Source organism: Falco rusticolus, chromosome 2 (assembly GCF_015220075.1).
Source record: "Falco rusticolus isolate bFalRus1 chromosome 2, bFalRus1.pri, whole genome shotgun sequence".
Classification (NCBI taxonomy): domain Eukaryota; kingdom Metazoa; phylum Chordata; class Aves; order Falconiformes; family Falconidae; genus Falco; species Falco rusticolus.
In genome coordinates this window covers 57,146,685-57,171,874 of record NC_051188.1, presented here as the reverse complement: position 1 = coordinate 57,171,874, position 25,190 = coordinate 57,146,685, and the positions used below count along the sequence as shown (strand labels likewise).

At 38.0% G+C, this 25,190-nt stretch overlaps 1 protein-coding gene across 21 annotated transcripts in view; it reads left to right on the top strand.

Moving 5' to 3' along the window:
* Positions 1-25,190, top strand: part of DOCK9 (dedicator of cytokinesis 9) — a 129,026-nt gene that overhangs the window by 8,428 nt on the left and 95,408 nt on the right. For 4 of the 21 annotated variants that reach the window (XM_037376677.1, XM_037376675.1, XM_037376671.1 and 1 more), the window contains exon 1: positions 9,739-10,327. The exons of 4 other annotated variants lie outside the window; for them this stretch is intronic. In XM_037376677.1, the coding sequence (XP_037232574.1) occupies positions 10,166-10,327 (162 nt within the window). In that variant the 5' untranslated portion in view covers positions 9,739-10,165. Of the gene's footprint in view, positions 1-9,737; positions 10,328-22,065; positions 22,309-25,190 lie in introns of those variants that run through there. 13 more of the 21 variants (XM_037376692.1, XM_037376689.1, XM_037376682.1 and 10 more) reach the window with 6 other exon arrangements.

Below are 25,190 nucleotides of genomic sequence, written 5' to 3'. Positions count from 1 at the left end.
TCAGCCTCTCCTCGCAGGAGGGATGCTCCAGCCCTTTCATCATCTTTGTGGCCCATTGCTGGACTTTCCAGTATGTCCATGGCTCTCTTGTGCAGAGGAGCCTGGAACTGGACTCTTCTGTGTATTTGTTCTGTAAGGTGTCAGCAGGCCGAGGAAGGCAATTCTCTCCCCTCTGCTCTGCTCTTTTCAGACCCCACCTGGAGTACTGCATTCAGATCTGGGGGCCCCAACACAAGAAGGACGTGGACCTGTTGGAGTGAGTCTAGAGGAGGGCCACGAAGATGGTCAGGGGCTGGAACACCTCTGCTATGAAGGCAGGCTGAGACAGTTGGGGTTGTTCAGCCTGGAGAAGAGAAGGTGCTGGGGAGATCCTATAGCAGCCTTCTAGTACCTAAAGGGGGCCTACAGGAAAGCTGGAGAGGGACTTTTTACAAGGGCTTGTAGTGATAGGGCAAGGGCGAATGGCTTGAAACTGACAGAGGGTAGATTTAGGTTAGATGTTAGGAAGAGATTCTTTACTGTGAGGGTGGTGAGGCACTGGAACAGGTTGCCTGGAGAAGTTGTGGATGCCCCATCCTCATGGTTGGATGGGGCTTTGAGCACCCTGGTCTAGTGGAAGGTGTCCCTGCCCATGGCAGGGCGTTGGAACTAGGTGATCTTTAAAGTCCCTCCCAATCCAAACCATTCTATGATTCTAAGGTGTTAGTTTGCTTTTAAGAATGGAGTAATCTGAGCTCTGTGTGCTGAGGAGGCAAGGAAGTTGCAAGCTGGTTCAGACTGGAGTACTTGTTGGTGTCAGTGTAAATCACAGCCTTATCTGTAATTCTAGTTTTAAGCCTCTGGGCCCAGGCTGAGCTTTTATTTGGGACCCTCTCTGAATAAAAAGGCCTGTTTCCATTAGAGGACCAGCTAGAATTTCTTTCTGCTCACCAGCTGAAGGAAAGGATATCAGGTAGTTTAAGAAGGAAATTTGTTATTCAGTTCTTGGAATTGTTGTGTCTAAAAAGAACATGAAAATTCTGGATCATTGTTCTATCTTGAGACAATGAGGAGGAAGAAATAAGTCAGTTGAGGCAGAACATTGTTTGAAAAATCTGATTCGCAGCAGTTCTGTGGAAAGGTTACATTTAAAGTAGACCTTGTTCTGCACAATATTGTCAATGCCAGTAATTCTGGGAGAAATGTCAACTTTGTAATTCTGAGCAAATCAGGAAACATGGTTTAGAATGGCTTTTTTTTTTTCTTCTACCTGCTTCTGTAGCACTCTTGCAAAGTTTCTTCTAGTGATGATTCTGGGAAAGAATACTAGAAATTAATAAATGTGGGACACTAAATCAACAAAACCATTCACTTGTGACAATTTTGAACATGATGCCTTACTCTTCTAAACTTGTTTGAAATTTTCAGGGATGAATAATTTGTGCATAATCAATGTTATATCCCTACAAGTTGACATAAAACAGTCCCTTTTGAAGTTTCTTCTAAGAAACAATTAATGCAGTGGGGATATCAAGTGACCTCACATAAAATTAACTAAGCAACAAAACCATTTTAAAACACAACTCCCCCCCACACCGCCCCCGCCCCCAAACAAGAAAACCAACCCTACCCCCTGCTCCTGCAATAATGAAAAAAAAAAAAAAAAAGAGAGGAAAAAAAAAAGTGAAGACTTAAGTTTAGTAACAACAAAGCTGAGGAGGAGTAATGCTTATCTAGGTCTGCTAGAATACAGGGAAGTGCGTAATATAGGTCCATCAGTGTAAATAAAGAATTTTTAGCTGCTGCTTTGTGTACTTCTGGTTGCTTTTTGATACTCAGGTGTAGCTATTGACTTAATAGGAGATGGCATGTTGACAGATACTGATCTAGATTTTGAAATTTGAGGTACAGACTAAGCTGCTTTTAGTACTTTCAGGTACTCTATGGGTGGGAAGGAGTTATCTCGTGAATTTAGAGATAAGACAGGGGTTTATATTTTTACTACTATAAAATTAATCCCTCAACAAAGAGTGACTGCCCATTATGCCCAGCATGGATAATGCTTGTATAATTTTAAGTAGAGAAAGCATTTAAATATCTGGTTACATCAGTGCAGGATGTAATACATTGCAATTTTTGTGTTATCATAAGTGAAATGTAGTTGATTTCAGGAGTCTGGAGTTCAGTGTACCAGAGCAGACATTTAATTTAGTTTCAGCTTGCAAGTTCAGAGCCTCCACTGCCCTTGGATGTTTGTATTTTGACATTAGGATACATGATCTTGCTATCTTATTGATTACCCAAGGCACATAGCTGCCCTTCATATGCTGAAAGAAGTACTGAAACATGAATAAGAATAATAAAGTTCTACAGAAAGAACTGGGTGTTTTCAGTAGGAAGAGGCAATGGCTAGTAAGCTAGCTCTCCATCTCATTTTAATAGGTTTGTGAAAATGTCAAATGGATCGAGTAAAAAAGTCTAATGGAAATTCTGTCTAGCACTATGGATATTAACGTATGGGAAAGAGGCTTTGGTTTTAAGGTGATGGAAAGGTAGTCATCCATTTTCCAGTTTGATCACATTGCCCATGCTGTTTTGTGCTTTTGTTCCGTAATGTTGTGTGATGGTCTTTATATCCTTTGGTTTCAGAAGTACTGTTCTTCAGCAGGGCGCTGGTACTGACAGAGTATCTGCTTGCACTTCACTTGATGGCTCTGTAGGCTCATTTGTAGGCATGGTTGTAAGTGACCACACCCAGGCAGTAGAATAATACAGAACTGAAGCTTTGTAAAAACAAGATTGAAAGGCACCTCACCTAGCCCATTCTTTACTTGCTGCACTACAGTGATGATGACAAATGGTATTTCAGACCTCTTTCTGCCAGGCATATTTGCATCCACTTGCACTGGCACTAATACTTGTGCAATGTAATGTCATCTGAGTGGTTTAGCTGAAAATCATAGTAGTATGTTTGCCTTTAAGGAATGTTCAAGGAGGCTTTGCTCTTACTGTTTGCTAGTCCAAGAAGGATTATAAGTTCATGTTGAACCTCGAATGTCATTGAGTTTAAAAAGAGCATTTGGATTAATGAAGAGATGACACACTAATTATTTGAAGGATGTTGTTCTCCTTTCCTCCAGAAATTGTCTTGGGATTTTTGCTTGCCAGGCTTGTTACCACCTCAAAGTTATTTGCCTGGTGTTGTATATGGCCTTAGATTGCTCAGTAATGTTGTATATTAGTTTCTTCCTAGCCAGACCATACAGCACGATCCAGTAAGATTTTCCTTGCATGAAATCCGAGGTTTCTAATACGAAAAAAAACTAATAATCCTTCTGTGTACAGTCTTGCTGGTAAAGTTCAGGGGACAATACTTCCGGCATAATATTTTGGCAGCTAATGATCTGCTGGAGGGGAAGCTGGAACTTGTTCCTGACTGAGCTGGGAACAAAAGAAAGGAGAAAGACCTGAATCTGAATAACTTTCAAAGAGGGATTAAAAGTATAAAAGGTTGTACGAGCCCGGAAGTTTCTGCTGCTCTTCCCTGAACACAGTAAAGTTGTTCAAAAGCTGGGTTTCAACTTCTTTTTTTTTCTAGTCTGATGTACTGTTGACCATTATTTATTCTGGCATGGTTTCATCAGTGTTTCTGAAAATAATATCCTATAATCAGCAACTTGTTCTGTAGCTCTCTAATAAAAAAATACTCTGTTGTGGTTATCTTAGCGGTTATTTAAGAGCCCACAATAATCACTTCAACTTCAGAAAGCTGAAAGTTATGTGACCGCTAGATGGAGTCCTGTGAGCATATTTCAATACCAGAAATCTGATGTTATGGCTTGAAATGTAAAACAGTTAAAAGGGCTAAGTGTTTTGTGTCTCATGCTTAGCAATAAATGTCCGTTTGTTCAGTTCAGATTGACTTGGACAACATCCTGAAGGTCTCTAGGTTATTCTTGGTATGTCTATTCTCAAGGTATACTTGGAGTTAAGTTGGAATTTAAGGCACATGCTTTACTGGCAGCTCCCAGTGCTCATCTATGGATGAAAATGTGTTGCTACTCATGTAAGAATGGACTTGTGAGAAGACTGAACTTTCTACAGCTCTCAACTATGTGACCGAAAACTATTAGCTGTGATATTTAGCATTTTGTAACTAGCAGGGTTTTAAAATTATGTGCATCTCTCCATCAGCTCATACATAATACAGTGTATGCAAGATTTGGAATAGGATTTCTTGGGTTGCATCATTTATGCCTCCTTCCCACTTCTTCTATACATTTAGAGGCAGAATAGACACAAACATTCCCTTGTTTGTCAGTTATAATAAACTTGTGATATTAGCCAGCTATGACAGCTTCCTTGGCTAGATAGGACAGAACTAAAACTTGCTCCGATATTTGTAAGCATTAGGTTTTACATTTTAGGTGATCTTTGACGTTAGGAGTATCTCATATGAATGATAAACTGTCTCTGGTCTTCAGCCTGGTGGTATACTTAGTATTTCTAAAGTCACAATATTTTTTTTTGTTTGTTGGATGCTAATCTCTGCATAGGGCTTTGCTGAATGTGCAGATTCTCAGTAGAATTGCAAAAGAATCCAAGCATGCTATTCTCAAGACTACCTCCTGGAGTAATCATACTGGCTTTCTTCGGAATGGTGGAATTCTCTTGGAGTTTTTCTCTGTCTCTGTGGTTAATGCGTGTCTACCCAGTGTGTGTAATGCCACAGAATCACGTAAACGTACACATTGAAAGGAAAATCTCTGGGAGCTGCCTAGTACAATCCCCTGCTCAGAACAGATCTGGTTAGAGCAAGTTGCTCAGTCTGGTTTTAATATCCACAAAGATGGAAATACTTTAACCCTAGAAGCTGACAGTCCTTATGGTTTAAAAAAATAAACCCAAATCCTTTTATGCAGATGGAATATTCTGTGTCTGCCTCTTGTCCTGTGACTGTACCTTCAAGAGCCTGGCTCTACCCTCTGTCTGCCTTCCCATTAGATAGTTGCAGACAGCACTAAGATCTTCCTTTAGCCTTCACTTAAGGCTAAACTATCCAAGATCGCTTTCTCATGTATCATATGCTGCAGCCCCTAAACTATGATGATGGCCCTCCATTGGACTCAGTCCAATGTGTCAGTATCTTTCTTGTACTGAGAAGCATGCTCAGTATGTTCAACTTGCTGTCCAACAGGCTGTCATCCTTATTTACTCATTCAGACCACATTTGCCTAATTTGGCTACAAGGATGCTATGGGAGACTGTCAGAAGCCTTGTTTGACTAACTTTATTCAGTGTCTGTTGCTGCCTCCTTGTCCATAGAGCTAACCATCTCATCACAGAAGGTAAACAGATTGGTCAGGCATACTTTGTCCTTGGTAAATCCATGTTGTTTACTTGGAACTACACTCTTAATCTTTAGACATCAGGAAGTGGCTTCCAGGAGGGTTTGCATCATACTTTTCCTGGATATTGGAGTGAACGTGACCAGTCTGTAGTTCCCTGTATCCTCCTCCTTGCTGTTCTGGAAAGTGGATATGAGGCTTGCAAAGATTAATCCATATCCAAACAGACACTCTGCACTAGTTTTGACAAATCAGGTGCTGAAAAGTTTTACTCTTAAGACAGAGTAAGACTGACTGTTGTGGCCACAAAGCAGCTTTTAGCACAACTCTCCTTTCTGAAGAAACATGAGTTCTTTAAGAGAACCACGTGACAGAGCTTTTCTATGAACTTTGCATGAAGCAATCATTGCAGAAATGGTCCTTGCAACAGGAACCAGCACCTGAATTTTCTTCCTGTTCTCTACTGTTTTAGTAAGTGTGAACTGTTGCATATACACTTCCTTTTCCCTCTTGCAGGTCTATGGGATTTCAGTTCTTCTGTGCAGCATGGCTTTATCAGGCAGAAGTGAATATGTTAGCTTTGATATACTATCATCAGGTTGTTAAGGCACTCCGAAGAGTGATAAGTGATGTTGGTTTTAATCTCTTTGGGCTGAGGAGGCTTTAGGCCCGCATCTCTAGCATTCTGAGCCACAAGCAGCTGCCAGATGGAAGGCAGTGCTCCACCTACAAATGCTGTCATGTTTTGTGAAAAGCTGAATTCAGTCAGGTTGTGTTAAGATCTCTAGGGAACCAGATGTTCATTCCTGTCAAGATGGCCTCAGGTTGGACATGTTAAATATCAAGGACAACTTTGTAGGTGAAAATGTAAGTACCTTCTTCTAATGTTTTAAGAGATTAAGGATGTTTTTGTGGCTCTTATGTTAGGATTTAGATGCTTGAATCCTGCCTGAAGTATGTTCTCTTGCAGATACAGGCCTGTGTTTATGAACTGTTTTGCTTTAGTGATGGCATGTCTGAAGACACAATGTCCATGTTGTTTTGTAGTAACACATTGAATTGAAAGGTCTCCCTAGTTTGATCTGTATTCTCCTAACTATCCAATTTCTGTCTAGGTGCCTCTAAGTTCTCATTTTGTTAATGAGTATTTTGTAGGATCCCCTGAAGATTTTAAGTCAATGGAGGTAATGATTCCCTAAGGACTTCTACTTTAGTAAATGTTAACCAGTGTCAGATGGAATTAATTTGGTTTTCAAAGGGTTGCTTAACGTGTTGATTTAAGTCCTCCAGTTCCCAAGTAAAAAGTGATTATTAGGCTTTATTGTAATCAGAAGAGGACTGGTGGGGTTAGACCCTTAGTTGTATAACTGTACTATTAAACAGTTCACAGCAATTTTCTGGAGAGGAACTAGAGCTTCTTCTTTATTACTTGTCCAAGGGAGCGTGTTTGAAAAATACATGATTGTGAACAACATGGAGCTAAGATTACTAATTAACCTTTTTGTCTTTGGGAATCTTTTAGTTCAGTCAGTACAGATTCAATATATTATATAGCAGGGAGGAGTGTGTTGCTCCCTGTATAAACAGGCATTTTGGCTTAGAGATGTAACATTTGGAATATATACTAACTAGAATAGCTCTTCCTAAGTCTGCATGCTTTCTAGTGCAGACCCTTTTTCACAAACCAAGAGAAGACTGGCTTTTTAGTGATGTTTCCTTTTTACAGCCTTCCTTTCCTCCCTTCCACTCTTTTTTTTTTTTTTTTTTTTATGGAAGAAGACCTTTTTATAACCTAGGCTATAACAGCTAAAGGCAGTTTGTAATATCTAGCTTGTTGCTCATATGATGTACACTCTGGGCTTGTTCATATGTTGGTTTTTTTTTTTTTTTGTTCTGCTTTTTGTTGTTGGCCTGTTACTATTGGTTTAAGATTTTTACTTACCTTAGCGTGTCTTTTGGCTCTCTTCAATTGGTAGAGGAAGCTCTGTCAGACCTTCACAGGAATTTTTCCAGCCTCCAATTTCACTTTGAGTTATAATAGTGTAATGGATAATATTGTATTATGTCACATTTCTGTCTGGATGTTCACTGCTTGTGCAATGTGGTTGCTTGTTACAATTGCAGAAATCTTAGTGAAGCTGGTAGCTTCCACTTTGCACCAAACTTATGTCTTAGGAAAAAGTCTGCTTGTTGGCAGACTGCTTTACATTGCTTACTATTCTGATTACTGGTCATGTTAATAATTTTGCATCTGGTCAAGCTCCTCCTCCCTGTCCTCCCATCCCTTGTGTCCCCATATTTATCTCCCATTCAAGCTCTATTTGGAATGCTTTTTATGTCATTGTTACCACTGTGTTAATCCAAGTCAGTTTCAGTTGCGATGTCTAAAATATCATAGAAACATGATGCTAAATTTATTCAAGATGTAATCAGAATTAAATTTGCTCTTAATTGGTTTTGAATTGGGACACCTCGCAGGGTTACTTCCAGCCTGACTTAGTCTACGATTCTGTCATATGTTTGTCTTTCCAAATGAAATCTTTTTGTCTTCCTGTTTCTCCACATCCTACTTAGTGCTTTAAAAGTCTTGTAATTTTATAGGCATTTGAAGGAACTGTCTAGTGCGTAATAATTTGTTGTAAACTGACTTATTTTTCTCATATTCTCGTATTATAAGGCATAGGAATATTCTCAAATATTCTCATAAGGCATAAGCTACTTTGTTGTTTGTTTTTTTTCTAGAAACATTTCCTATTATGAAGTCTCTGAAATGCCATGGAAAACCCTCTAAGTGGTGCTTTCGTTTCATGATCACTTAACTTTTGATGTCACATTTGGAACCTGGAGTTTGTCAGGTCTCTATCATCCTACATTCCAGCTGGGAGTGAAATGGGCTTCTGCACTAGAAATAGTTAACTTGAATGTATTTTTTGGGAATGCCTTCCGTGGTAATTGCCATGACTGTTTTTCCCTTGTGCATTTGCAAAGATTTCTTTATCCAGCCTTAGTGAGTGTCGCAGAGTATTTGCCTCACTGACCTGCTGCCCCTTTTCAAAGAGGGTAGGATAGGTAGAGAGGCAGAAGGTGGTACAGACCTTGCTGTGCAAGGTTCGTGGTTATGTATGAAGTATCTTTGCACTTCATAGTAGAATTTATGGCCAGTTCTTCACCGTTGCTTTCTTTATTCTCCCCCCACAAAAAGCTATTCCTTATTAACAGAACTGCCCTAACACAATTTGTTTTTCTTAAAATATGTGGAATGTGCTAACTGCTTCCTTTGAGAATGTGAGACTGGCAGGAACTACTTGGATCACTGTCAAATATTGATTTTTTTTTTTTTTTTCTTTGTAATCAATGTGCCTGCATGTTGTTATGGTGTATTTAGGTTAGAATGTAATGAGAAGCATACTGGGATGTGTTAACTAGCCAGATATTAGTGAAAAACGCTAATGAATATTTATTCTGAATGTCTCATTATAGCATGCAAGTATTTCCTTGAGATAAGTTAATTTGCATGGGGGCAAATCTGTAGCTGACATCATTAATCTGTTTGTTCCTTCCCTTCATAGTTCACTTAAGTCCTTTTAATTTAGCTTGTTCAAACTCCATTGCAACAATTTTGGGTTTGTAAGTTCACTCTTTCATCCAGTTTTACAATTTGGTAAGTAAGTAAGTAAATACATCTCAGTGCTTTCAGTTTATCAGAAATATAGAACTAACCAGCAGTCTCTGACAGGGTGATTGATACTGTTACGGTGTGGATTGAAACAGTTATTTTTTGCAAATTCCTTGCCTTCAAAAGTAGTTTAAAAATTTTAATGCTTCTTCTCAGTGTTATTTACATACCTGTACAACAGATACCAGTACAGTATGTTAAGTAGAATCCTGTAGTGATAAATACAATCAATACATGTGTGATTCACTATAAACCCAAGAAATGTATGTATTTTAAAAATAATTCTGTATTTTTGTTTTAGATGTAGATGTTGATCTGTAGCTAGATAGTCAGTTGCTGTTTTTTTTTTTTAATGACTATTGACCATTTGCAATCAAGGACTAGATAAGGTCAGTTTCTGGCAGGTGAGAATTGACTGATCACTTTGTGTGCAAGGAAGGAAGGAAAAAGTAAAAGCTGCCTTCAGCTCCCATGTGGTTTGCCTGAACTGATAACAGCACACTGATAACACAGATTTGATAGAAGTAGGTTTATGTAACATGCTGGGGTTTTTTTCCCATAGCAGCAGTGATTTTAAGAATTTTCCCCTTAGATTTTGCATTTTTTATTTTGAAGTTTTTTGTTTTAAACACTAAAAAGCACATATAGGTCAAGCAAAGAAATGTTTGCCAGTTCGAACTCTGTGCTAAGCATTCTGGGAGAGTGCTTTCTTGCAGCAGATGGATTCTTTGTGGCTGGCAGCAGAAACTGCAGCAGTATCTTTGCAGTTTCCTTTCGTCTTTGATTATATTCTGAGGATCTCTGAAGTATAGGAGCTCTTTCCATGACCCTCTGGAATATCTTTTCATCTCCATTGCAGAGTATAGCCCATGCTGAAAGCCTCCTATCTTCTACAGTTGAGGTATCGTTTGCTTTTCATCACCCTCTGATTTTTGTCTTTTGCGGCTGGATTTTTGGCAGTGCTTGGCTTAAGCAAATAGGATTACATTTCAGTAGCTGATGGGATCTAGTCGAAGAACATACTAAATGTCGGACATAATGAAGATTGTACAAAGAAATATTTTTGCAAAGCACAGGAAAATTACTCGAGTCGAGCAAAGGAAGAAGACATTCTGCAAATGCAATCAGGGCTGCTAGAAATGCAAAATTCAACAGATTTGGAATGGGTTGCACTACAAGTGTGGTTCTGTTTAAAGGTATTCGTACAGTTTTTGAGAGAAACTGTGGTTATATTTGCAAACAGCAAGGGGAAAACAATGCCCTTGAATACACAGCATTCAGCTCACCAAATGAAGATTCAGGAATATTGATTCATTCATCCCTGGTAAATATAAACTTGTTTCATTAATAATTCTATCTGCTAATTGAAAGCTAAACTAAACCCAGGATAGCATGTTTATTTAACATCTACCATGTACAGACATGAATATACCTTGTCTTGATATTGTAGGATGTTAGTGCATGTATGTGACATGTAATACATGTGTGCATGCAGCTTTAATGTTAAAGCTTAGGATTCATATTCATTATATCATTAGATTTGTATTGATAGCTCTGAAGAATTTTCACTTCATAAACAGGATTGTTGTAGAATATTGTCTGCTGTTAGATCTTTCTAAACATACTCTTGGAATGAATTTGGCACTTCAATTGAAGAACAACAGATGATTATGTTATTTGGAAAAACTAAGGAATGCATTGTTGCGAAAACAGTAACCCAGGATTTAAGGTTTATTTTTTGCAGATGGATTTGAGTACATTTTTTCCTTACTCCCCCCCCTTGTAATTATTCTGTATCTGTTTAACTTACTGAAAGGGATAAAGGAGCATTCTAGAAGAAAAAAAAAAAATCATTAAAGGGAGTCATAACTGTTTTGTGAACCTGCTTTGCTCTTAAAGGCTTTTTTAGGTGTTGCCTGATGCAAAGAACACAGGCTTTAAAGTGAGACTGTCTTTGTACCCCCCAGGTTAGTGACGCATTTGTGCGTCAGATGTATTGCATTTAGGCTTGAGGGGGTGGAATTGCAATAGCTGATGTGCACTGCTTGCTTCGTAATTAGGCTAGTTAAGGCTTTAAATATTTATTTAAAATAATTTGGGGTTACTTGTTAATTGCTTTGTCACTGGCTAGATAGTTAGAATAAGAGAGGTGTGGTACACGGAAATAACCGAACGGATTTTGACAAGCTTGTAGTGCCTGCTGGCATACCGACACCGCAACTGCAGTTATGGAAAGCCTTTAGAAATTTCAGAGCTTTGTTGCCTTTATGCTGTTCAGGTCCTTTCTTGCTGAACTCAAATATAAGAAAAAAAGGGTGTGTGTGAGTGTGTGTACATATGTATCTGAATGTGTGTATATATGTGCACACATGCCCTTATATGTATGTTTATGTGCATGGATACATACACATAAGCTTCCAGGAGAAAATACAGAATGATCTGAACTGTCTTTAGATGCTTAAATTGACTTACAGTATGTACATTACCCTTCATGATAGTATTGCATTTTTAAAACTCTTACTATGGTTTGATATTAAAAATAAAATGGCTTCCTCTAAGTATTAGAAGCCTTTTTACACTGTTAGCCATTTTTAAGTTAGCCTTGTAGAGATGGTTATTAGACATCTGTTAAACTCTGGACAATTATTACTTTCAATAACTTTATACTCCACTGAATTTGAGACCTAACACCTTTACTGGCCTTAAATTTACTGGTCTACATATAGTTAGATGAATGAATGAAAAACTAATTTTTTTAAAATGTAGTATGGATTACTGTAACATGGAGGTCGCAGTGAAAATTTTTTGTATTTTTTTTTTTTTTTTGTTTTTGTGTGGTATTGTTCCAGCAATAATTTATCTTTAATTTAGCCCTACAGAACTGGTTTGCAAACTAGCAAAAGTAAGCGCCAAATATACTTAGTCTGCCACTTAGAACCAAAGTTCCACATCTGTCACTTAGGGTTGGTTTGGGTTTTTTCAAAGTAAAATTTTATTTTTTTTTTAAAATAATGATACTGGCTTTTTTTGGGGTTTCCTTGTATGGCTTTGTTCATTTGGTTTAGCTGGAAGTAGTGGATTGAGAAAAGTTTCGTCCTGGGATAAATACCTGAAGGTTAGTATGGAAAAGTGTGTGGAACTGAGGGGTCAGAATGACTTCCTACTTATTGTACTGGGCTAGTGTAGTCCATAATAACAAAAGTCAGAATTTTACGAAATACAAAAATGGGACTTCATTGAAAGGTCATGCTTGTGATATTCAGAGCTGGTGCTGGCTATTGCTTTCTGAGATGCTGTCTGAGGCTGGAGAGCAGTTGCTACTAACTTACCCCTGAAGAGTAGAAAGCAGTGTTCTCTGAAGAGGGGGAAAGAATACTGCAGTCCTGGCAATAGTGATGAGTGATTTTATGAAACTTGGGTCTAAGTATGCATATAGAACTCTTAAATTACATAATTTTTGTACTCTTTGCTGTAAGAGCTAATTTGGCCAGCTCTTCAACCTTTGAAGAGGTGGCTTTCAGGAGAAATTCCATTGCTTTTCACTGAGAAGCCATGCAGTGAGATGAAGACTACAGGAATCCTCTCCTCTAAAGAGGAGCTGTATGGCCAAGACTAAAAGAGCATGGCAGTGTATCACTTCCCTGTGTTTTATTTTTGGTGGCTGTTGCAACAGATGCAAGCATTGGTATAAGGCTTCACCTATTTGTGTTGTAACACGTATTTCAGCTGCAATCTTTTACCTCTGTCTTTTAGGTTGTACCGGCTATCCGATCTATTTAGCTATTTTGGATTAAGCAACTCCTGATACAGAGCTGTTGTCAAAACACCAGTGAATTTCAGGGAGTCCTTTAAGAATGTATTGATTCTCTTGCAAAACCAGTGTTGAAAATCTGTGAAAATTTCCTGTGAACAGAAAACTCTCAGGAAGTAGTTCTCCTGAAGGAAAAATCTCCTGTTCCTTGAAGAAACAAGGAGACTGAAGTAGTTGATTTAGCATATATTTTTCTTATTTATCCTATAATGCAGAGCTTGGGAGGTTATGTCTAAAGTCTGATTAAATCTAATTAAAATTTTATCTTAAGCAGGCCTGTTCTTTTGATTGCTTGTAGGAAAGATATAAAATGAAGCCTGGGTGAGAATGTCTTCTCAGGAGTACAGTTTATTTCTATCCATCTGATGTCATTCAAACTTGCAGTGAAAATGCTATATTTTATATTTGGGAACATTTCTAGCCTGTTCACATACACATTGTCTTGCTAGAGCACAGGATCTCTTAGGGTCTTCAGGTCTATACGGATAAAAATCAATATTTTGGTAAAAGATTATAAATCTAATATGAAATGCTATTAAAAGTTGCATCAAAATTATTGAAAGTGTTGCCCCCAAATGTCCACCTAGAGCATATTTATTTTCTGCAAATGTTGAGGAAACATTCTAATTTACTTAATTTTGTAGTAAGTTGAAGGATACAGTTTCAAAATATTAGCTTACACGCATGATCTACATGGTTTGTTTTGATTTTCCTATCATTTTTTTTTTAATCCATTCTCAGCATATTACTCTATCTTATTTCAGCTGTGTTGAGTTAGGAGGGTTTTTTTTCATGGCTTTTATTTTTATATTCAAATTTGATTTTTTTTTGTGATCTAGGAGTGAAATGTTACTGTATGGTTTAGGGCCTAAACAGCTGTTTCAGATAGTAGACAAAAATGGGAAATAAGCAAGGGAGAACGAACAGTGACAACAAACCCAACAACATTTTAGAAGCGTTGGTTTTGCTAATAGCCCCTTGGAAGTATTGAGAGAAGGGAGAGGATAGGTGAGTGTGCTAGCAATGCCAATGGAGGAGCTGGAAAAGTCTCAACTGAGACAGACTGTATGCTGAAGAATATTAACATATTTTTTTTTTTTTAGATTTGTCTGTAAATCTAAAGCAGAAAGCAACTTGCCTTTTTTCGATGCTTGTAATGTTTTCTGCTCAGTTTGCTTCTAATGGCCTATTTAGCACTGCCATTTCTCTCATTCAGCGAACCTTGTAGTTTGGTAAACATGCTTAAAGTAGTTTAGTACCTGTAGCATGTGCAAGATGTGGCCTGATAATTTTAGGTAGCCTTTAAATTTACTATGTCTGATACGGAATAACTATTACTTAATTTGTGTTTACACAATTTGAGAGACCTGCAGGGCATTTTGAAATAGTGTATGTCCAGTCTTTAACAGGATAGATTTAGATACTTGCTGGAAACAGAACCACTAACTTTATATTTTAGTAGCTGCAGTTTCTTAGTCTGTGTCACCTGTTGACTTGACAGCAACATCATGATTAGGTGTTACTGAGGGTTTTTTTGTGTGACTGCTCTTTCTATGCTCTTCATGAGTCATGTGGTCTATTAATAAACTGTGACATCTTCAAGGTCTACTAAAGTCTGTGCATGGTCAAAGATTGGTTAATGACAGTAATGAGCTGTGTCATTCTGGAAATAACTCCACAGTAGGCAATCAAGTTGCAAATATTTTGTTTTCAGAATAGTATTAAGTTATATGTGCATGATTTTTGAAAAAAGGCTTTTATTGATTTAAGATATGATGTGTTTAAAATAAATCTTAAAACATTCATTTATTAAAGGGCCTTATATTCAGAGCCTGTTCTTGCTGTCTGAATTAACAAATTCATATCAACTTGTTTGTTTGAAGTAGCAATGTATAAAGGAGAGGGTTCTAAGGAAGTAATTCTGCTGAGTAAGTGGAAGTTGTGTGTTTTAAATGTGCTTAAATGGCTTATGCAGCAATTCTCTAATGGTGTGCGGATAATTTGTATGGCTTACTGTGTTACTTCTCTCTCATAACTTGCTTCAACTTGTAACTGTAGTACAAGTGGCTTTTATTCATCAGTTACTGGAGCATAGACCTCATTAGGCCTCTTAATAAGGAAGAAACAGACATGTATGAGTACAGCATCTAACAGTTGCATAGTTTTTCATGGGTCACTTGAATGAGGGCACTTCTTTTATCTCCTTTCATCTTACTGCTTTGGTAAATAAAAACCTTATTTTTTTTATGTGTCTTATGTGCTGGCTTGTAGTTTTGGCTAAATCTTCTGATGATTTCTGTAGAGGTTTTTTTGGGGTTTTTTGACCTTTCATTAGACTCCTTTGGGAAGAATGCTTGAATGTCCATCTCAGGTATCCTTCTGCCCTCTTAGCAAGGGAAATTGCAGCACAAATTCACCAAATGTGTAGTTCCTGCAGGAAATACACTTCTTTGAAAGTTGCAAATGAGAGGAATATCAGACATTGGTTGGTAGGCACCCAGTGCACTGGCATGCAAAAGATAAGGCTAAATGTGGTATCTTCAGGAGAAATTCTTTAGGACTGTGGATGAAATCTAAGGATAGGGTTGGACTAGTACAGAAAGATACCTGGCCCCAAAAATATGTCATTAGGGTGCATCCTGGTAGAAAACACGTTCACTTCAAATGTATCAGCAAATGGGGTCTTGTGGGAGCTGGATATACTGCTTTGAAAGCAAGCAAAATGTCTGGAGTTAAAAAGAACAACCAAAACAACCTCTAACAACCAAAACCAACCCCCCAAACCAGGAAAAAAAAATAAAATCAAAGCCTTATATGATCTTGAGGAATGGGAAGACAATTTCTGTGGTGGAGAGGCTGCATGGGTGGTGCTTTCAAGACTAGAGTCTAGGCCAGGAGTCTTCAAACGACAGCCCGCAGGCCAGATACGGCCCCCCAGGGTCCTCAATCTGGCCCCCGGTATTTACAGATTCCCCTGCACACACCCCCCACCCCACCCCCCCACCCCGCCGGGTGTTGGTGGGGAAACCAAGCAGCCGCAGATGACTGCCTGCCACTGCATCCACGCGCTGGCCCCCTGGTTAAAAAGTTTGAGGACCCCTGGTCTAGACTTAGTTGAACACGCAGAAAAGGAGTTGGACTTCTCTGCTCTTTCTCCCTGATTAATATTTCCTTCCACCTGCTTTAGAAACAGCCTGAAATGCTAATTTGAATCATCTACAGATGCAGGTACACTATTCTGTCATGAAATTAATTGCAATTAAAGTAAATTTGAGAGTCAACTGCTGACTCCTGCAACTTCTTGTTTCTTAGAACTCCAATGTTTGATGTCCAAGACAGGTTTGTATTGCAGTTTAGAGGCAAACCAAGATGGACTTCAGCCCGAAGACAATCTTGTCAAGGAGCAAATTACTCCTGGAAAAAGTCTTTTAAGGTTGGTGTTACACAGCGGGAAGACTCCTACTTGTGCTTGGCACAGAACTGCTTCAGTTGTAGAGATTTTCAGACTTGGAGTTTTGACTCACTTTTGGTCTTTGGTTTAGTGTCTGTGTTAGGTTTAGTGTCGTGTTAGTTTCTGATAATTGTTAGGTACTGTCCAAGTAGGAAAAAAGCTGTGTTTGGTCTGATACTGTTCTCATAGTCAGTCTGCTGGTACATGTCTTGTCTGTAAGGAGGTATGTCAGAACAATAGTTAAATCCTTTAACAGAAGCGCAGTTTTAATCTTAAAGTCTCATATCCTGATTAAATTCTGCTGACTTCTTGTCTTTCCCCTGGGACCATAAGGAAGTCAGGTTTTCCCTGAAAACAGAAAGATCTACTTTCTACATCTCTGTAGAAAACATCTACTGAGATGGTGTGAAACTAATCAGTTACCAGTGACTCAAGAAAATGCCCTTTAAGTTGATACTTCATAGGTAATAGTATGCAAAAGTGTGACATAGACAAATCTTAAGTTAATCTATAATATGCTTAGCTCTGCTGTGGTTTTACACTTTAATTGGTATTTGTCACAGAGTAAGAGTGTCCAGACTAAGGTACTGTATCTTATCTGACAGTTAGTAATGTCTAGCTGAGGAGTATTAATGAGATATGCCATGTTGGTGTTAACAACTTCAGCCAAATCCTTATTCCATGAAGTAAAAGGGCTTTTAAAAAAATGCATTGTACAAAATTATTGTGGATCCAGCGGAGGCACTGACTGGGAGAATCCTTTAACTTTATGTTGCCACTAAAACAGGTAAATCCATTTTTTTTATTCCAGCTTCTTGAGTAGTAATACAAACCTGTACATTGGTGTTTCCTTTTTTCATCAATGTAACCTACTTATAATAGACACCTCCTGGTATCTTGGCATTTTTGTCCTGTCCAAGCTACTTGACTCTCTTCCTAAAAATAATGTTTGGAGAGTAATTTTAACTGTAATGCAAAATGTGAGATTTGTACAGTTCATTTTGATACAAAGAGATACCTCTCCAAAGAGGGATTGTGGTTCTGCCTATTCCAGAATAGGCTTAATTCTTGCTTTACCAAGGGAAGTCAGTGAAATGGGAGTATTTTAGTTATATTGTTGTCAACACAAAAAATTATGTAGCACACTCGTATCTATGTCTTATGTTTTATCTTTTTTCTCTTTCCCCTTTCTCTTTCCCCTTGCAATAATCGACTTCCTATTGGTGGGACTGCAAGTTACACGTTTGCAGTATTAGCCGTAGGAGGAATGAGTCTTCCTAACTGATTTTCTTGTCACTTTTTCATCCAAATGCAGTGTGTATGGCAGGGAGTCACCAGGTGAAATGCATGCTGTATTCCATCTGCTATCAGCTGGCTGAGCCTTTCTCTTGAAGTTGTGAGTGTATTCTTCCAGGGCAAGTACATGTCTGTTGGAAACTCAGCACTACTAAGATATGTATACTTGCAACACTGAATCTTCCACTGACATGTAAAATGTTATGCCTTTAATACAGCTGCAAGGCAGGCTGCCAGGTGTGGGAGGGCAGTGCTAGAATATCTCTTACTAATACAGACAAGAGCAAGAAGTACCAGCTTTTAATTAATGGTGCTCGTCACTCTGCTAAAGTGGGTCCATATTTTCATATGAGCTACTGACTTAAAAATCCAACCCATACCAAAACCTAACCAACAAATAAAACAACAAAACCAACCCCAACCCCCCCAGCAAAACAAAGCGTCAAAACCCCTCCAGTTGTCCTTCTCAGTTTTGAGAATTATTTCTTAAGAGATGCTGTGAGTTGCCAGGCAATTTAAAGAGCCACAAAGGAGTAGAGAACAGGTGTAAGGTTTTTGTAAATGATGTTGTCAAATCCTTCTGTTTTCACATTTGCAGGACATGCAAACCTATATCAAGATTATTCCTTCCTCCTCCCCCTCCCCCTAGCTGCTACAGGTTAAGCAACAGTTCTTTCCCTAGAACAGCTAACAGAGCAAGGTTGATGGCTGTAATTATATCTGGTAGATTTAGTGAATGCTGATAGTGGCCACTCAATAGGGTTCAGTGACCTTGGCGCAGATTCTGAGTGGGACTTGGAGCAAAAGAAGTGCCATTAAACCAAACTACTCAGGTTTTAGCTTGTTCTTACTGTGAGACTGGGTATTCATCCTTTCTTCCATCAACATTCAGAAGAAATTCTCATATGCTGCCTGTTCCCTTGCTATCACTTACTCATTGTGTGGTATTGTGCATTAGGAAACAAGTTCTTGGAGTGAAAAGTGATTTGAAGGGATAGGAAGGTGTATGTGGAGAAGATGTCTTTTGGGCAGCAAATTTGCTGGGTGACTCACTGAGGTATGCTGGGAATATTAACTTTTTCACCCATGTAATTTTGTAATTGCACAGGTAGTTCCTTAAGGGTATATGATGCAAGAAGAGAGCCAACGATTTGGCTGTTGGAAGTAATATGAAAAGAACTATTGTTAAAAGTACCATGGGAAGCCCTTCAAGCCACTGTGTTTGTACAAAGATGAAATGCATTGTTTCCATAATAACCTGAGTTATTTTGCAGATAGGTATCTATTTAGCTAGTATTTTCCTGCAATTTTGGGAGCCATGTTGGAAATGCAGTCGAATAACTTGTGTACCATGACATTCTTTTTGTATGTGCATTGTTTCCCTGGATTCTCTGTTGATCCTTATTCAGGTAACAGCCTGAAATAACAAATTGAGTAGTGTCATCTTCTTTTTTTTTTTATTGCAGTTAAGTGGTTTAAGACTACAGGTCCTATAACAAAGTGATAACTTTTCAGCATGTCTTAAAGTCCTGTTTTTCATCTTTTGCTTGTTGAATCGTAAGTTATAGGTAGAAATTTTTAGTGTATTTCTTTATTAAAGTAACTTACCTCTTTTGACTGTGTGGTGCCTGAGTAAGCAGTACCTCATAGTTTTGGGGGGGTTAGTTTGGGGTTTTTTTTCCTAAATATTTCTTTTTTTGTCAGTTAAATTATTGAGATAATCACTAAGTCCTCAGCAGAAAATGAATGTTAGAAATACACATCAATTTAGCAATTAAGGTCTATTTCATGCAGGATATAGCTTCAGAGCTACTGCTTCACACTTCTGTTGTTAAATGAACCTCCTCTAATAGTACATGTGTGTTGATGAAATATAAACTAGAAATTACGTTAATCATTCCATATCTTTAAACTGATGTTATAAAAATGTTGGCTTTGGTTTTGTCCCTCATCATGTTTTGAGAAGAATAGGGAGAGTGATGGGGAAAGAAAATAATTTATATTGAATTACAGTAATTCAGATGCATTCAAAAGAAGTACCTGACCAGGATAAAACAATGTTGCAGTTTAAAATCCTTTGCTTAATTAACCAGAAGAAATACTATTTAAAGTGTATAATATTTTAAAGTCTTTATTAGCGTGAGTGTTTCTAAGTGCCTTGTGCATTTCTGGTTGCAGTTAAGTATAATTGCCGCCCGTTTCAATGAAACAAATTCCTGTTTGGCAGCTGCATCCTCAAATAATGGTATAATTTAGTCTGAGCTGTTCTGTACTTCCGTTTTCTGAAAACAAAAGGGGCTGGTGCAAAATAAAAGCAAAGTGTAACTAAATGTTCTTGAACTATTGTCTACCTTGATTTACACAGGAAGATCTGTTTTTGTAAATTTGATTAAACTGCTAGTTTCATTCTTAACTCTTAAAGAAGCTTTATAGAGTTTTCTAGACTTCAGTGTCTATGTATTAGAGACTGCTTAAAAACTAAATGCATTAAACTTGAATTTCCTAGAGAAAAAGAAATATAAATCACTATTTTCTTGACTAATAGTTAATTTTATTATTTCTTTTGGTCCACTTACATAGGAATATGCTTGCATTGTGGATGTGATGGGCAAACTCTTGGTCAGACTCAATTTCATGATTTGCAGCAAGCTGAAAAAAACAGTATCTTAGGCAGGTGAGAAAGCAGTGAGGAGGGGAAGAGAAAGGGATCTTAACATCTTATGTTAGGTCTGAAGGGTAAGCAACCTGTGCCTGAAGTTGTGGCTTGTTAAAAATACTAGTTGTAAAAGAAGGGTATTTGTGCTTTTCCACAACTTAATTCGCTTCCTGCAGATTAAGGTGACTTTCTCTTCTATTAGAGAATAACAAAAAATTAATGTCAAGTTAAATTTAGGATGTCAGTTAAATTGAAGTGAGATAATTAGCTATCCAAAGAAGTGGAGCAGAGCTGAGACTTGAATGAAGGTGGTGGCTTAGTTTCCACAGCTGTTTGGTTGCTCTAGTGGAAGGAGTCTTAAAATTGGGATGTGCTGCCCTGGGAAGTTGAATTTTCTCTCAGATGTATTTTGGCTCTGTAAATACAGCCACATAGGTTTGTGCACTTGGAGGCTGCGCTCGTTAGAAAGAAACAAAGGGAAACCCAAAATACCCCTCTCAAAACCTGGACAAAACTGCTCATCACAGTTCACTTTTTTTTTTCCAGGAGGAATTTAGCATACAATCATATGCTAAAACTGTTGTGTGTGGGAGCTAGGTTAGTCAAACCTTCAAAATTGCAACAGTGTCAACTAGGTTACATACAGAATTGCTTTGCACTACACTAAATAATTGTACAGAAATGATCCCAATAAAAATTGCTGCCTCTTATTTTGCCAGTGTGTGTAATGCTGAACAGTGTCTGTAAGTACTGGTATAGCAGGAGAGTAGATTGGATTACAAAACCAAAGTTGAAGCATGACTTGAGTTTGTTGCAGGTAAGGAGAAGAATGGAAGATGAAAACCACTGAGCACTGTGTAACCTTGAGCCAATCACAGAGCTGAGAGACACTTCTGAAAACGGTTCACCGTACAAGGGAGACACCCCCCAGTGTTTTGTACTGTCAGCAAAAAGAAAATCCTATGGTAGCCAAAGGCAGCGAGTGATGGCTGGCTGGTCTTTGTGGCTGATTCTCTCTCAAGTGACTTAAAATCAGAAAATATTTTGTTGCATTGTCTTCCCAGTGGTTTTTTTGAGGATGATCAGTGATGGACATCTACAATGCTGAAGGGTTCTGAGGAGGGAGGAATGAGCTGAGAGCATTAATAATGTGCAAAACAGAAGTGAGCTAACTGGGTCAAGGAAAGAGGCTGAGTGAGACTGGTAGTTTACTTTAAGTGCTTAAAGTTTGAACATACAGAGTTTTTTTTGTTGTGGTTTTGAGTCAGTATCTTTGTAGATTTTGTAAGATTTTTTTTTTCCTGTGAGGACAATTTGATGTTAAGGTAAACTTTTAATACAGATTTAACACAGAGATGAAAAAGAGCATCCCCACTCCTAACATCGCTGCCCCCCCCCCCCCCCCAAAAAAAAAAAAAAAAAAAAAAAAGCGCAATGTATTTGTTTAGGGCACTGGTCCTGGAAAATGTACTTGGTTAGTGACTGGTTGCTGATAGTACCAGAGTAAGTGATACTGATGTAAAAACAAACAAAAAAAAACCCCAAACCCCCCACACCCCCCCCAAAACCCCTAGGGTTTTATACTTGTAAAGAGGTCCAGTTGTCAGTAAGTGGCTAATATTTACAACAAAAATATTTTACAGTATCAAAGCCTTGGTTTTGTAAGTGCTGTAAAGGACTTGAACTGTTCTACATTGTCATTTTAGAAATGCACGTTCTCTTTTTTTGTTTGACTCATAACTTTTAGGCATTAAAATGGATCCACCTTTTTTTTTTTCTTGGGGGCTGGCCTTTGTCGGTCATGCATTCCCACCATGACAGATTTAGCAAACTGCAGCTGAGAAGTTAGACTAGTTTGTACTTTTTGCTGCCTGTGCTGGGGAAAAAGCTATTGTTTTCACTGGATCACTGGCATGTTGATTACTTTGATGCCAAAAAACATACGGTTTTGCTGCTCTTCCTATTTTCAATCAAAGAATGCAGGCAAGAACAAACAGAAATCCTAAGAAAGAGCTTATTATTGAGCCTCCGCAGCAGCGCAAGGTTGCAGGTCCTTGTGAAGTAGAAGTGGAGTCTCCTGTGGTAGTGCTGGTAAGAATTGTTTAAACAAATTGTCTCTTCCCTTCAATAATTCTTCTCTTCCGTTCAATAATTCTAGTTCTGTCTACCAGTGAAAAACTGCTTAATCTGGCACTAATGAGAAGTTCCAGCATTCTTACTTGTGAAAAAGGTGTATTTAAGATTTAGGTTGGATTGTTTGTGTGTTGTCTGCCTTTTTAATTAATTTTTGCTGTTCTGGTTTACCAAATCTTTGGTTTTCTTGGAGTGTAACTTTGGAACTTGGTTTTCATTGTAGCTGCTTTTCAGTGTCTGTTCTGTCTTACATAGCTGTACAGCTCTTTGAACCTAGCATGAAAACAATCTGTGCTTTAAAATACGTTCTAGCACCTCTATTTTTTAACTGCCCAGAATATATTTAAAATAATTTGCACTTTCTAAAGACTGTGTGTGTGTTTTAATAATTTTACTTAAGTGTTACTTGAAGAACTGTCTAGATAATTCAGGTGTACTGCTGTTAAAGGATCTATTTTTCAATGCCTTCAGTGCACATTATTTAGGAACTTAAGGTTTTAAAGTAGCTTCCAGTGAGGGAAAAGGAAATATTTCTCTGTGTGTGGGAAGTAATCAAATAAGAACCCTTATTATTATTTTTTTTATATTGTTACATGCATAGTTCTGTTGGAATTTTAATAGTACAGCAAGAGAACATAATAAGCAAGCTATAATGAATCCACCAACTCTCTCCAGCTAGGACAATAAACCTTTTCAAATAACAGAGAAGGATTGTTAAACTAATAACTTACACATCAGTAGAAAGTAGTACTTTGATAGTCCTTACTGAAATTCCAATTTTACTTAGTCATATCTCATACTCAATCGCTGCATTAAAGGATGATGGTCTTATCTTTGTCTGGCAGTGGTTGAAGTTATTGGGAGCTGTTATCCTCAGATTATGTATCCTCCTGCCGCCCGCACCCCCCCCCCCCACCCCCCCCTTGAGCTTCATGCTATGCATTTAAGAATTGAACCAAAACATTTTGGCTATCTATATATAGTAATACACATCTGTAACTGTATGGGAATTGTTACGGTATATAACTGAAAGCTTACATGTGTGTTAGTAAGACAAATCTTCTTTTCCTTTACACTGTTTTCCTTAGTTTTGTTCTATTCAGAGCAGTTGTTAGTAAAACGTGGTTTTTTTTGTATGGGTGTGTTCTGATTTCTGGTCCAGATTTTCATCAGTACAATATGAGCTAATCTTGTGTGTGCTTTCCTGCCTTTGGAATGTTTAACTTTATTTAGAACTATTTTTATTCCCCCATGAATACTCAGAGAGGATATTAGTGTTTCTGCAGATACTTAAGAGTACTACAGTTGATCAGCAAGCATATATGCTCCAAAAAAAGGAAGTATAAAACATTGCGGTGTTTACTTAAAACCATCTATGAAGTACATCCTTAAAATTTTCCATGCACTACTTCATTTAATGTTCATGGATTATGTACCTCTGGTGTTTGCACTCCTTTTTTTAATTTTCAGATGAAGTGGGTGCATTCAAAATATGAAGGTCAATATTTCAAGGGAAGAACATTCAGGTTCCACATAGGTCACACAAAAAAATGTCTTTGCTGTCATTTCAGTTGCTATTTTGGTCTTAATCTGTTACATATATAGACAAGTATATATGGCATATAATTATAGATGGTATAATATCCCTTTTTGCTTCTGCTTTTGTCTAGTTCATTGAGGAAAATGAGATGAAATGGTGCAGGGACAGTTTGCACTAAGTGTTCTGCTAGGCAGAAAGCGAAAAGTAGGGCGCTATGTATCATTTAACACTGACGTTTGAGTCCATTTTTATTTCATTAGGTTGTGACGTTGCAGTACATTTTTACTGCCACAGTGAAAGGTAGGTGTTTTTTCACTGGTATAGGATGCAGTAAGGTATAAGTGAGACTGATACTGTTGCTAGTTGGTGGAACAAAATGTAAACGGCAGAACTTGTTTTCTGATTAGAAAGCTTAGAACTGTATTAGATAGCAATCCTCAAAAGCCTTTGGAGCAGGGGGCTTCTGGTTTTCTCTAGCAATACTTCTCACTGACTATTGCCAAAAACTCTTTCAGGTGTGGATGGGCAATTATGATGTGATTTACCTAGCACTTGAGATTTTTGAGTATTTTTAATAAAGATGAGACAGAATCAGCTGTCAGGACTTCAAGGAAGCAACAAGTTTTCTGTGATACTCATTTAATTCTTTTGAATGTAGTTCACAGAAAGTCTGCTGGAGTATTGAGGGAACTGGGTGTTCATAACTGTAAGCGTCCCATGTGATACTGAAACAATGTTATTTGATTGAGCCCTGCGCCTGAACTAACTTTCCCTGGGTAGGGAGGGAGGCTCACAGAAGGAGTCATCTGCTGTTTTCAGTGCCAATATGTTAGTACGTGTGCTCTCTTGTTTTCCTGTGATTTGAATTAGATTGTGTCATAATTTTTGCTTTTGAGGTTAAGCAGCAAGAAGAGTCCATGGAAAAAGCATTTTGATTTTCCGGTTGGTGCCTCAGAACCTTACTTGGCATGAACTGCTGTTGTACTAGCTGTAGTAGAAGTTACCAAATTAGTACATATGTTGTTCAGTTGCATCTAATATTCAGAAGTAGTAACTGCTTATCAAATCAGATTATGTTTCTGGGAAGTTGGAACTTCTGGAAGCCATCTTTCTGCTTGGAAACGTGCTGGCAGTATAAAATGTAAGACACCTGAGCCCATCTTTCCAACTGAGAGCATTGCCCAAGTCTGATTCTAGTGCTAGAAGTTTCTGTGCTGATAAGAGAACTTCATAGTTCATATATAGTAATAACAGTAACAGATACAATGAAAAGGAGGGAGAAGGGGAGAGGAGTGAAATC